Here is a 13,883-nt window from a genome sequence, read left to right on the forward strand (position 1 = left end):
ACACCAGGGTTGTTGGTTTTATTCCCACAGGGGACACGTAAGAAATATGTATCCACTCAATACATTCTGTAAGTTGCCCTGGATAAGGGTGTCCTGCAAATATCTATCTATGCTGCTGCCTTTTAGTTACTATCACCCTCTCTCCCCCGACCCCTCTCCCTCCCCCTACTCTCCCACTCTCTCTCTCCCCCTCTCTCTCTCTCTCTCCCCCTTCCTCCATCCTCTCTCCCTACCACCCCCCTCCCTTCCCCTTTCTCTCCCCCTCTCTCTCTCTCTCCCACTCTCTCTATCCCCCTCCCACTCTCTCTCTCTCCCACTCTCTCTCTATCCCACTCCCTCCATCCTCTCTCCCACTCTCTCTCTCCCTCTCTCTCTCTATCCCCCTCCCTCCATCCTCTCTCCCCACCACCCCCCTCCATTCTACTTTCTCTCCCCCTCTCTCTCTCCCCCCCTCTGTCTCCCTCACCCTCCCACTAAATACTCACTCTCTCTCCTCTCTCTCTCTTTCTCCCCCCTCCCTCCTCCCCCTCCTCCTCTCCCCTCACCCCCCCTCCATTCCCCTTTCTCTCCCCCCTCTCTCCCCCACCCTCTGTCTTCCTCCCCCTTTCTCTCCCCGCTCCCTCCCCCACATCTTTCCCTCCCCCACCCTGTCTTCCTCCCCCTTTCTCCCTCCCCCCTCCCTACCTCTCTCTCTACCAGGTGTTGAAGGGGTTCCCAGAGTGTCTCCAGGCTGACATATGCCTCCACCTTAACCGTACCCTCCTGGAGAACTGCAAGGCCTTCAAGGGCTCCACGAAGGGCTGTCTGCGGGCCCTGGCCATGAAGTTCAAGACCACCCATGCCCCGCCTGGCGACACCCTGGTGCACGCCGGCGACGTGCTCACCGCCATCTACTTCATCTCCCGGGGCTCCATCGAGATCCTCAGAGGCGACGTGGTGGTGGCCATCTTGGGTGAGGATGATAGATAGGAGCTACTGTCAAACCAAATAGCATAGATTCTACTACGACTAGTGTCAAACCAAATAGCATAGATTCTACTACGATTAGTGTCAAACCAAATAGCATAGATTCTACTACGACTAGTGTCAAACCAAATAGCATAGATTCTACTACGACTAGTGTCAAACCAAATAGCATAGATTCTACTACGACTAGTATCAAACCAAATAGCATAGATTCTACTACGACTAGTGTCAAACCAAATAGCATAGATTCTACTACGACTAGTGTCAAACCAAATAGCATAGATTCTACTACGACTAGTATCAAACCAAATAGCATAGATTCTACTACGACTAGTATCAATCCAAATAGCATAGATTCTACTACGACTAGTATCAATCCAAATAGCATAGATTCTACTACGACTAGTGTTGCATGTATCAACCTAAAGGGGAAGGAGTCGAAAACTGAATGTGGTATATTCAGAGATTCAGATATGTACCAGGGAACCAAATAAATAAAGATGAACCAACAGAGACATCTACTGGCAACAATTGGTCCTACTTGTACGTCATATAGTTTCAAGAACTGGGCACACAAGAAGGGGGAAAGGCTATCTCATGAAACAAGCACTAGTACTGTGGACGAATTTGAAATATTTCAAATCTTTAGGTTTGCCGTCTGACTTCCCAGTAATAAAAAAAGTAGGACTGTTTAACATTTGCATTTTTTAACATACAGTACCAGTCAAATGTTTGGACACACCTACTCATTCAAGGGTTTTTCTTTATTTTTACTATTTTCTACATGGTAGAATAATAGTGAAGACATCACAACTATGAAATAACACATATGGAATCACGTAGTAACCAAAAAAGTGTTAAACAAATCAAAATATATTTTAAATTTTAGATTCTTCAAAGTAGCCACCCTTTGCCTTGATGACAGCTTTGCACACTCTTGGCATTCTCTCAACCAGCTTCACCTGGAATGCATTTCCAGCAGTCTTGAAGGAGTTCCCACATATGCTGAGCACTTGTTGGCTGCTTTTCCTTCGCTCTGCAGTCCAACTCATCCCAAAACGTCTCAATTGGGTTGAAGCCAGGTCATCTGATGCAGCACTCCATCACTCTCCTTATTGGTCAAATAGCCCTTACACAGCCTGGAGGTGTGTTGGGTCATTGTCCTGATGAAAAACAAATGATAGTCCCACTAAGCACAAACCAGATGGGCTTGGCATATCGCTGCAGAATGCTGTGATAGCCATGCTGGTTAAGTGTGCCTTGAATTCTACATAAATCACAAGTAAGTGTGTCCAGACTTTTGACTGGTACTGTATGTAAAATACGGTACTATGTCCTCTCGTCTCCCACAGGGAAGAATGACATCTTTGGCGAGCCTATCAACCTGTACGGGCGGGCTGGAAAGTCCAATGCGGACGTGAGAGCTCTGACCTACTGTGACCTCCATAAGATCCACAGAGAGGACGTCCTGGAGGTGTTAGACATGTACCCTGAGTTCTCCGACCACTTCTGGATGAACCTGGAGATCACCTTTGACCTCCGGGATGTGAGTGTGTCCTCTGTCCTGATTGCAAGAACTTTTCCTCATATCTTAACTTCACGACCATAAAAATGTTATATTCAAATATGAATTGATGAATACAAATTAGGGAATTAATGAATTTGTAAATGATTTCCATTGTGCATTCCTATGGAACAGCTATTTTACACATTGATAAGTCCTTTATCATCAGTGTGTGATTTTTCAAGATGTTTTGCTTTGTTAATCCCTGCAGGCCAATATGATTCCTGGCTCTCCAGAAAGTGACAACTCAGACTATGTAGGATTCAACAAACTGCGCAGACGCAAATTATCCTTCCGGCGCCGGACAGAGAAGGGTAACCACCACATTCCCTTCCACTCCTTCATCTCTGTGGATGAGAGCTAATATTATTACCCATTGTTTCTCTCTCGGCGATGCCCAGAGGAACACCCACTGTCCACGCTTAGTTGTAGGTCACAAATCAACTTTTCCGATTCCATCCAGTGTGTCACCATCTGTCCTTCCCTGTTTCGTCTCTCAGACGACGCCGATGCAGGAGAGAATAAAACGGAGAGATCCCACAAGCCAGTTCGGCGTAGACGGAAGGAGGCGGCCAGTAAGCAGGGGGTGGGGCTTAAGCCAGACTGGGAGGGACCTCGGAGTTCAGTGTCCACCCACTCCAGTAGTGGCGAGGGGGAGGAGTCTGTGGTCACATGCCCCGCCCCTCAGTCAGCTCTGCATGAGATGTCCCCGGCTCAGGCCACCTCTCTGATCTTTAGGGACAATCCCGAGGGGGAGGGGGAAGGGGACCACAAGGGGGGCAACACCTGCAATGCACTCTCAGGTGGGTCTGGGCACACACACAGACAAACAGACACACAGACAGACAGACACACAGACAAACAGACAAACAGACACACCGACAGACAGACACACAGACACACAGACACACAGAGAGACAAACAGACAGACACACACACAGACACACAGACAAACAGACAGACACACACACACACACACACACACACAGAGACAAACAGACAGACACACAGACACACACACAGACAAACAGACACACAGACACACAGACACAGACACACACACAGACAAACAAATACACATACACACATACACACAGACACACACACAGACAAACAGACACACAGACAAACAGACACACAGACACACAGACACAGACACACACACAGACAAACAGACACACAGGCAAACAGACACACACAGACACACAGACACACACATAGACACACAGACAAACATACACACAGAGAGACAAACAGACAGACACACACACACAGACAAACAGACACACAGACACACACACACAGAGACAAACAGACAGACACACAGACACACACACAGACAAACAGACACACAGACAAACAGACACACACACACAGACACACAGACACACAGACAAACAAACACACATACACACAGACACACACACAGACAAACAGACACACAGACAAACAGACACACAGACACACAGACAAACAGACACACAGACACACAGACAAACAGACACACAGGCAAACAGACACACACAGACACACACACAGACACACACACAGACACACACATAGACACACAGACAAACAGACACACATACAAACATACACACAGAGAGACAAACAGACAGACACACAGACACACACACACAGACAAACAGACACACAGACACACACACAAACAATATAAAACAATAGAATATGACTTCTTACCCTATTCTCCCCTCTCTCCCCTCTCTCCCCCTCTCTCCCCCTCTCTCCCCCTCTCTCCCCTCTCTCCCCTCTCTTCTTCACAAACAGGAGCATTTTCAGGGGTCTCAAACATCTTCAGTTTCTGGGGGGAGAGTCGGGGCAGTCGTGAGTACCAGGAGTTGCCACGCTGCAGCCTGCCTTCCTCTCCCCCCCTCAACAGTGTCAGCCGCAGGCAGCGCACCGAGCTGGACAACAGACTGGACCTGCTGCAGCAACAACTCAACAGGTACAGAGACATGTAGAGACAGAGACATGCAGGGACAGAGACATACAGAGACAGAAACATGCAGGGACAGAGACATACAGAGACAGAGACATGTAGAGACAGAGACATGCAGGGACAGAGACATGTAGAGACAGAGACATGCAGGGACAGAGACATGTAGAGACAGAGACATGTAGAGACAGAGACATGTAGAGACAGAGACATGTAGAGACAGAGACATGTAGAGACAGAGACATGTAGAGACAGAGACGTGTAGAGACAGAGACGTGTAGAGACAGAGACGTGCAGAGACAGAGACGTGCAGGGACAGAGACGTGCAGGGACAGAGACATGCAGGGACAGAGACATGCAGGGACAGAGACATGCAGGGACAGAGACATGCAGGGACAGAGACATGTAGAGACAGAGACGTGCAGGGATAGAGACATGTAGAGACAGAGACATGTAGAGAGATAGACATGCAGGGACAGAGACATGCAGGGACAGGGACAGGGCACAGGGGAAGGGGCAGGACAGGGGCACAAGGACAGAGACAGGGGCAGGACAGGGGCACAGGGACAGAGACAGGGCAGGGACAGGGACAGGGGCAGAGACAGGGGCAGGACAGGGGCACAGGTACAGAGACAGGGGCAGGACAGGGGCACAGGGACAGAGACAGGGGAAGGGGCAGGGACAGAGACAGGGACAGAGACAGGGGCAGAGATAGGGGCAGGGGCAGGATTGGGGCACAGGGGCAGAGACAGGGGCAGGATAGGGGCAGAGACAGGGGCAGGAACAGGGACAGGGATAGGGGCAGGAACAGGGGCACGGGGACAAAGACAGGGGCAGGAACAGGGGCAGGGGCAGGGACAGAGACAGGGACAGGGGTACAGAGACAAGGGCGGGATAGGGGCAGGAACAGGGGCACAGGAACAGAGACAGGGGCAGGGACAGAGACAGGGGCAGGAACAGGGGCACAGGAACAGAGACAGGGGCAGGGACAGAGACAGGGGCAGGAACAGGGGCACAGGAACAGAGACAGGGGCAGGGACAGGGACAGGGGCACAGGGACAGAGACAGGGGCAGGGACAGAGACAGGGGCAGGAACAGGGGCACAGGAACAGAGACAGGGACAGGGGCAGGGGCACAGGGACAGAGACAGGGACAGGGGCACAGGGAGGGACAGGGACAGAGACAGGGACAGGGAGGAACAGGGGCACAGGGACAGAGACAGGGACAGGGACAGGGGCAGGACAGGGGCACGGGACAGAGGGGCAGGGACAGAAAGGCAGGGGCTGGGCAGGGGCACAGGGACAGAGACAGGGACAGGGGCACAGGGAGGAACAGGGGCACAGGGACAGAGACAGGGACAGGGGCAGGACAGGGGCACGGGACAGAAAGGCAGGGGCTGGGCAGGGGCACAGGGACAGAGACAGGGACAGGGACAGGGGCACAGGGAGGGACAGGGGCAGGGACAGAGACAGAGTCAGGGGAAGGGACAGAGGGGCAGGGGCTGGACAGGGGCACAGGGACAGAGATAGGGACAGGGGCAGCGACAAGGGCAGGGGCTGGACAGGGGCAGCGACAAGGACAGGGGCTGGACATGGGCACAGGGACAGAGATAGGGGCAGGGACAGGGGGACAGGGGCACAGGGACAGAGACAGGGGCAGGGACAGGGACAGAGACAGTGGCAGGAGAGGGGCAGGAACAAGGGCAGGACTGGATGGTTTTACATCTAACCGTTGTTTCAACATGGTTAACAATTCAGTTTTACATCTAACCGTTGTTTCAACATGGTTTACAATTCAGTTTTACATCTAACCGTTGTTTCAACATGGTTTACAATTCAGTTTTACATCTAACCGTTGTTTCAACATGGTTTACAATTCAGTTTTACATCTAACCGTTGTTTCAACATGGTTTACAATTCAGTTTTACATCTTACCGTTGTTTCAACATGGGTTGAGATCTGGTGACTGAGACAGCCATGGCATATGGTTTACGTCGTTTTCCTGCTCATCAAACCATTCAGTGACCACTCGTGCCCTGTAGATGGGAGCATTGTCATCTTATGGAGGCATAGTGCAGCATTTTTATACATGACCCTAAGCATGATGGTACAGTGCATTCGGAAAGTTTTCAGACCCCTTGACTTTTTCCACATTTTGTTACGTTACAGCCTTGTTCTCAAATGGATTCAATTGTTTGTTATCATCAATCTACACACAATAACCCGTAATGACATCACAATACCCCATAATGACAAAGCAAAAATAGTTTTTTTGAAAGTTCAGCAAATGTATTAGAAATAGAAAATATCGTAACAAAATGTGGAAAAAGTCAAGGGGTCTGAATACTTTCCAAATGCACTGTATGTTAATTGATTAATTAACTCAGGAACCACACCTGTGTGGAAGCACCTGATTTCATTATACACTGAACAAAAATATAAACGCAACATGTAAAGTGTTGGTCCCATGTTTCATGAGCTGAAATAAAATATCCCTGAAATGTTCAATACCCACAAAAAGCTTATTTCTCAACAATGTGTTTTTCATCCCTGTTAAGATAATCCATCCACCTGACAGGTGTGGCATATCAAAACGCTGATTAAACAGCATGATCATTACACAGGTGCACCTTGTGCTGGGGACAATCAAAGGCCACATATATCTCAAATTTTGAGGGAGCGTGCAATTGCCATGCTGACTGCAGGAATGTCCACCAGAGCTAATGCCAGAGAATTAACTGTTAATTGCTCTACCATAAGCCGCCTGCAACTTTGTTTTAGAGGATTTGGTAGAATGTCCAACCGGCCTCACAACTGCAGACCACGTGTAACCACACCAGCCCAGGACCTCCACATCCAGCTTCTACACTTGCAGGATTGTCTGAGACCAGCCACCCGGACAGCTGATGAAACTGTGGCTTTGCAGAAATTAAGAATTTCTGCACCAACTGTCAGATACCGTCTCAGGGAAGCTCATGTACGTGCTCGTCATCCTCACCAGGGTCTTGACCTGACTGGAGGTTGGTGTCGTAACCGACTTCAGTGGGCAAATGCCCTCACCTTCAATGGCCACTGGCACGCTGGAGAAGTGGGAGAGTGGTTTGCTGATGTGAACGTTGTGAACAGAGTGCCCCATGGTGGCAGTGGGGTAATGATATGGGAGGCATAAGCTATGGACAACGAACACAATTGCATTTTATTGATGGCAATTTGAATGCACAGAGATACCGTGACGAAATCCCTGAGGTCCATTGTCGCGCCATTCGTCCGCCACCATCCCCTCATGTTTCAGCATGATAATGCAAGGCCTCATGTCACAAGGATCTGTACACAATTCCTGGAAGCTGAAAATGTCCCAGTTCTTCTATGGCCTGCATACTCAGCAGACATGTCACCCATTGAGCATGTTTGGGATGCTCTGGATCAACGTGTACGACAGCGTGTTCCAGTTCCCGCCAATATCCAGCAACTTCTCACAGCCATTGAAGACGAGTGTGACAACATTCCACAGGTCACAATCAACAGCCTGATCAACTCTATGTGAAAGAGATGTGTCACACTGCATGATGCAGATGGGGGTCACACCAGATACTGACTAGCTACCTTTTTTGTTAAGGTATCTGTGACCAACCGATGCATATCTGTATTCTCAGTCATGTGACATCCATAGAATGAATGTATTTCAGTTGACTGATTTCCTTGTATGAACTGTAAAATCAGTAAAATCGTAGAAATTGTTGTGTTTATATTTTTTGTGTTGGTGTCTCTCATTTACTCCAGTGTTTCCGTTATTTTGAGAGTTACATGATATAATTCATTCAGGCAGAAACAGAGGTTTAGGAGAGTGGCTTTAAGGCTGTAAAATCACAGGCCACATATCAGTGGGATTTATTGCTACTGATAAAGATCAAACCATTAACTGCAGCTGAAAGCTCCTGATTAAAACTCACTCTGTATGATATAAGAGATCTAGCAGGACAACTTTGCTGTAGCCCTCTGACAAAACACAGCTGCTACTCTGCTACTCCACTGTAGCTGATTCCATTATCCCTAGCATCACTGTGTCTGCTACAAGTCTGTCCCCTGTCAGAGTAATGGGGAGCTAATAGGTCTGGTACTCCCCCCTCTCTCTTAAACCCTACCTCACCGTTACTCTGTCTGATTCTGACATAGACATCTCCTCTCCCTCTTTCTCCCCTTCTCTCTCTCTCCTCCTCTCACTCTCCCTCCCTCTCTCTCTCACTCTCTCCCCCTCTCTCTCTCCCAACTCTCTCTCCCCCCTCTCTCTTTCTCCCCCCTCTCACTATCTCTCTCTCTCCCCAACTCTCTCTCCCCCCTCTCTCTTTCTCCCCCTCTCACTATCCCTCTCTCACTCTCTCCCCCTCTCTCTCTCCCCAACTCTCTCTCCCCCCTCTCTCTTTCTCCCCCCTCTCACTATCTCTCTCTCCCCAACTCTCTCTCCCCCCTCTCTCTTTCTCCCCCTCTCACTATCCCTCTCTCTCTCTCTCACTCTCTCCCCCTCTCTCTCTCCCCAACTCTCTCTCCCCCTCTCTCTTTCTCCCCCTCTCACTATCCCTCTCTCTCCTCCTCTTTCTCTCTCCCACTCTCTCCCCCTCTCTCGCTCTCCCCCCCTCTCTCTCTCTCTCTCTCTCTCCTCCCTCTCTCCTTCAGTGGAATAACTGTTACTTGACTCCCCTATGCTCTTGTCCAGTCAGTGTCTATTATCTCAATGAGGTCAAAGGCCCTGTAGTAGGCTGAGGCTTTGCCTGCATGTGTGTTCCTGTGTGTTCCTGTGTGTTCCTGTGTGTGTTCCTTTGTGTGTTCCTGTGTGTGTTCCTGTGTGTTCCTGTGTGTGTTCCTGTGTGTTCCTGTGTGTGTTCCTGTGTGTGTTCCTGTGTGTTCCTGTGTGTTCCTGTGTGTTCCTGTGTGTTCCTGTGTGTTCCTGTGTGTTCCTGTGTGTTCCTGTGTGTGTTCCTGTGTGTGTTCCTGTGTGTGTTCCTGTGTGTTCCTGTGTGTTCCTGTGTGTTCCTGTGTGTGTTCCTGTGTGTGTTCCTGTGTGTGTTCCTGTGTGTGTTCCTGTGTGTGTTCCTGTGTGTGTTCCTGTGTGTGTTCCTGTGTGTGTTCCTGTGTGTGTTCCTGTGTGTGTTCCTGTGTGTGTTCCTGTGTGTTCCTGTGTGTGCTTATGTATGTTTGTGTGTCTCTCTCTTCAGGCTGGAAACGAGGATGTCGGCAGACATCGGGGCGATCATGCAGCTACTACAACGTCAGATGGCCCTTGTGCCCCCAGCCTACAGCACCGTGTTGTCTCCCCCTCAGGCCTCACCCTACCCTGGTCCCAGACCTGGCCCTGGTCCTGGATACAGGCTTGTGCAGCCTGTCACCACCCTGGAGTCAGAGGCACTGGCTTCATTCTCCCAGGTACTACACACATACAGGACATAGACCAACCCGGTCTCAGAGCATTTCATATGATTCTGTACGTCAATCCCAGAAACTCTGTTTAGTGTGATGTGTTTCGTTTCGTATGGTATGTGTTCATTTGTGGATATCCATCATCCATTTAGTATGAAATACAATTCGTATGATACAGTATGTTACGAATCGCAATTCGTACAATATGTTACGTATTGCAATTAATACAATATGTTACGTATTGCAATTAATACAATATGTTACGAATTTTCTAAATGTATGATATGTTACAAATTCCATCTTGTGTGGCTAACATTAGCTAGGTTGCTAGCAAACTCTCCAATGTTAGTTCTAGGGGTTAATTTAAAGAGTTCAGGTTAGGATAAAGTTTAGCTAAAAGTGTTAAGTTTAGGGTTAGGGGAAGGGTTAGCTAACATTAAGGTTAGGGTTAGGGGAAGGGTTAGCTAACATTAAGGTTAGGGTTGGGGGAAGGGTTAGCTAACATGCTAAGTAGTTGCAAAATAGCTAAAAAGTAGTAAGTAGTTGCAAAGTAGGTAAAATGCTAAAGTTGTCCGTGATGAGATTCGAACACTTAAACTTTGGGTTGTTAGACATTCACGTTACACGGCCACCCATCCATCCCGACCAACCACCCTCCTTTCATTTTTACCTTAAGTGACCTTCTATCTTATGTAACCATGCAAAACATAAAATATCATACTAATTTGAATGTCCTGTATTTTTTGTTTACTATGTTACGTCTAGTCATTGAGACCAGTCTGGATAGACACGTACATGCAGATACACCTGTAGACGCTCAAAATGCCTGAACATGCACTCATACACACGGATGTACACGTGCGCACACACCCACACACACTCTCTATACAGTCTTCACTAAATCCCTCCTTGCTGCGTCTATCCTCCAGGACTTTGAGGAGTTCCCCAGCAAGTCATGGGACTCTGTCCGCAGCCCTGCTGAGCTACACCCCGATGACTGGCCTCTGGATTGCCCAACCGAGACACGACGAGCCCCCTCTGGACTGGGCAGCCTGGAGCTAGACCTAGGGGTTGGGGAAAGGTTGGAGTCAGGGGTGTGGGCAAGTTCAGGAACGGGGTCAGTGGCAGAGGTGGGGGCAATTGCAGGGGCGAGTGGGCTGGACCCTGATGCCCAGCGGAGGCTCTCTCTGCCTGAGCCACAAATGCACCTGGACTCACAGACACCGCAGAGGCACAGCTCTGACCCTAGGGAGAGCTAATGAGCAGGGGAAGGAGGAGAAAATGGACAGAGAGGGAGAAGAGTGGTATCTCTGTTTTCCCTTCTCTCACGGGGGGGGGGCTTTCCTCCCTTCGACCTCTGGAACCTCACCTACAGGCTCTGAGTGAGCCTCACCTCTGACCTCTAACCTCTGACCTGGGGAGAAACCTTGTTGGGAGAGGGGGATGTCTCTCCCTTTCAGGGCTCCCTTCCCCTACCCGGTTCCTAAAGTTACCACAACGTTACCACAAGGTTACCAAACCCACAGGCGGAAAGAGAGAGGGGAGCAAGATCATCCTGAACTCCACTCTGACCCAAAGAAATGACCACAGAACAAACACATGACTGGTTCTGTTCAGAAACATCCCTTTACTGCTCTATCCAGGAGTGCTGAGCAAGGTCGGTTTGGTTTCGATTTCCTTATTTTAAACATCACTTATTAACCATAATTTATTCACATTACTTTACTTTTAATAAAATATTTTAGTTGTTGTGTTTATTGCATTAGTTTTATTTGATGACTGTATTACTTCATTCCAAGTCATCATCTCATCTCTATAGAGCTGCTGCCTACGCTGTCTGACAACATCACTATTTCAGTAGTTCTTCAAAGTAACTAAGGCATTGTTTTATGACTGCTGAATACCAACTATCAGTCACTTAGATCATGTATTTTCAGGTAGAGATATCCCTCTCCATCGCGTGTTTACCACATTTTCTGCGCTAAACTATGTTGAATATTGGCCTGTTAGAAACTACAACTCCCTACTACATCGCACAGTTCGGGCTAGCCTTGATCTGATTTATCTCTAGAGAAACTACAACTCCCTACTACATTGCACAGTTCAGGCCGGATCTGATGCATCTCTAGAGAAACTACAACTCCCTACTACATTGCACAGTTCAGTCTGGATCTGATTTATCTCTATAGAAACTACAACTCCCTACTACATAGCACAGTTCAGTCTGGATCTGATTTATCTCTATAGAAACTACAACTCCCTACTACATAGCACAGTTCAGTCTGGATCTGATTTATCTCTAGAGAAACTACAACTCCCTACTACATCGCACAGTTCAGTCTGGATCTGATTTATCTCTAGAGAAACTACAACTCCCTACTACATCACACAGTTCAGTCTGGATCTGATTTATCTCTAGAGAAACTACAACTCCCTACTACATCGCACAGTTCAGTCTGGATCTGATTTATCTCTAGAGAAACTACAACTCCCTACTACATCGCACAGTTCAGTCTGGATCTGATTTAGCTGTAGAGAAACTACAACTCCCTACTGCATCGCACAGTTCAGTCTGGATCTGATTTAGCTGTAGAGAAACTACAATGTGCGCATTGAGCTCACAGAAAGAAGGAAATGGAATTCAAGTAATTTAACTGATGTCGGTCAATTAGTCAGGAAAAAAACAAAAAATAACAGACATTTCGGTTAATCGCTCAGCACTAGTATCCAGTAGTGGATTACCATAATGAATAAGACAAAAACAATAATAATTATACAAATTACAATTATGTATTTTATCTAACATGTCCGTGGCGCTTCTGAAAAATGCTTGGTTGGTTGGTTGGTGGACTGTATTTTTAGCTGACCTAGCAGAAAACGTTGGTGTCCTGTCCCGTCATTGGCCCCTTTACCCCAAGGTCTGTACTCCCAGAGGCGGAGCCAAGGCCCCAAGAGCACATCGGATTGTTTGCACCTCAGGGGAGGGGTTAGAGGGAGGGGTTAGAGGGAGGGGTTAGAGGGAGGGTTTAAAAGCCATGAATTATTTGATGAACATATCAAATCGCTGTCATAACCTTGTACAGATTGTTAGACAGAGTGGGAGTCTCTGTACAGTTCAATATGCAGACACTGACTAGAGAGGAGAGAGAGTTGTATTAATCACTGACTAGAGAGGAGAGAGAGTTGTATTCATCACTGACTAGAGAGGAGAGAGAGTTGTATTCATCACTGACTAGAGTTGTATTAATCACTGACTAGAGAGGAGAGAGAGTTGTATTAATCACTGACTAGAGAGGAGAGAGAGTTGTATTAATCACTGACTAGAGAGGAGAGAGAGTTGTATTAACCACTGACTAGAGAGGAGAGAGAGTTGTATTCATCACTGACTAGAGAGGAGAGAGAGTTGTATTCATCACTGACTAGAGTTGTATTAATCACTGACTAGAGAGGAGAGAGAGTTGTATTAATCACTGACTAGAGAGGAGAGAGAGTTGTATTCATCACTGACTAGAGTTGTATTAATCACTGACTAGAGAGGAGAGAGAGTTGTATTAATCACTGACTAGAGAGGAGAGAGAGTTGTATTAATCACTGACTAGAGAGGAGAGAGAGTTGTATTCATCACTGACTAGAGAGAAGAGAGAGTTGTATTCATCACTGACTAGAGAGGAGAGAGAGTTGTATTCATCACTGACTAGAGAGGAGAGAGAGTTGTATTAATCACTGACTAGAGAGGAGAGAGAGTTGTATTCATCACTGACTAGAGAGGAGAGAGAGTTGTATTCATCACTGACTAGAGAGGCGAGAGAGTTGTATTCATCACTGACTAGAGAGGAGAGAGAGTTGTATTAACCACTGACTAGAGAGGAGAGAGAGTTGTATTAACCACTGACTAGAGAGGAGAGAGAGTTGTATTAATCACTGACTAGAGAGGAGAGAGAGTTGTATTAATCACTGACTAGAGAGGAGAGAGAGTTGTATTCAT

General features: G+C 47.8%; 1 protein-coding gene across 1 annotated transcript in view; it reads left to right on the forward strand.

The window, feature by feature from the left end:
- LOC120027914 (potassium voltage-gated channel subfamily H member 2-like) overlaps positions 1-9,928 on the forward strand; it is a 343,572-nt gene extending 333,644 nt beyond the window's left edge. Inside the window, exons 9-14 of the mRNA XM_038973009.1 lie at positions 700-952; positions 2,319-2,512; positions 2,742-2,844; positions 3,031-3,333; positions 4,319-4,496; positions 9,697-9,928. Coding sequence (XP_038828937.1) covers positions 700-952; positions 2,319-2,512; positions 2,742-2,844; positions 3,031-3,333; positions 4,319-4,496; positions 9,697-9,928 — 1,263 coding nt within the window. The remainder of the gene's footprint in view (positions 1-699; positions 953-2,318; positions 2,513-2,741; positions 2,845-3,030; positions 3,334-4,318; positions 4,497-9,696) is intronic.
- The last annotated feature ends 3,955 nt before the right edge of the window (positions 9,929-13,883 follow it).

This window comes from Salvelinus namaycush, chromosome 33 (genome assembly GCF_016432855.1).
Source record: "Salvelinus namaycush isolate Seneca chromosome 33, SaNama_1.0, whole genome shotgun sequence".
Lineage (NCBI taxonomy): Eukaryota > Metazoa > Chordata > Actinopteri > Salmoniformes > Salmonidae > Salvelinus > Salvelinus namaycush.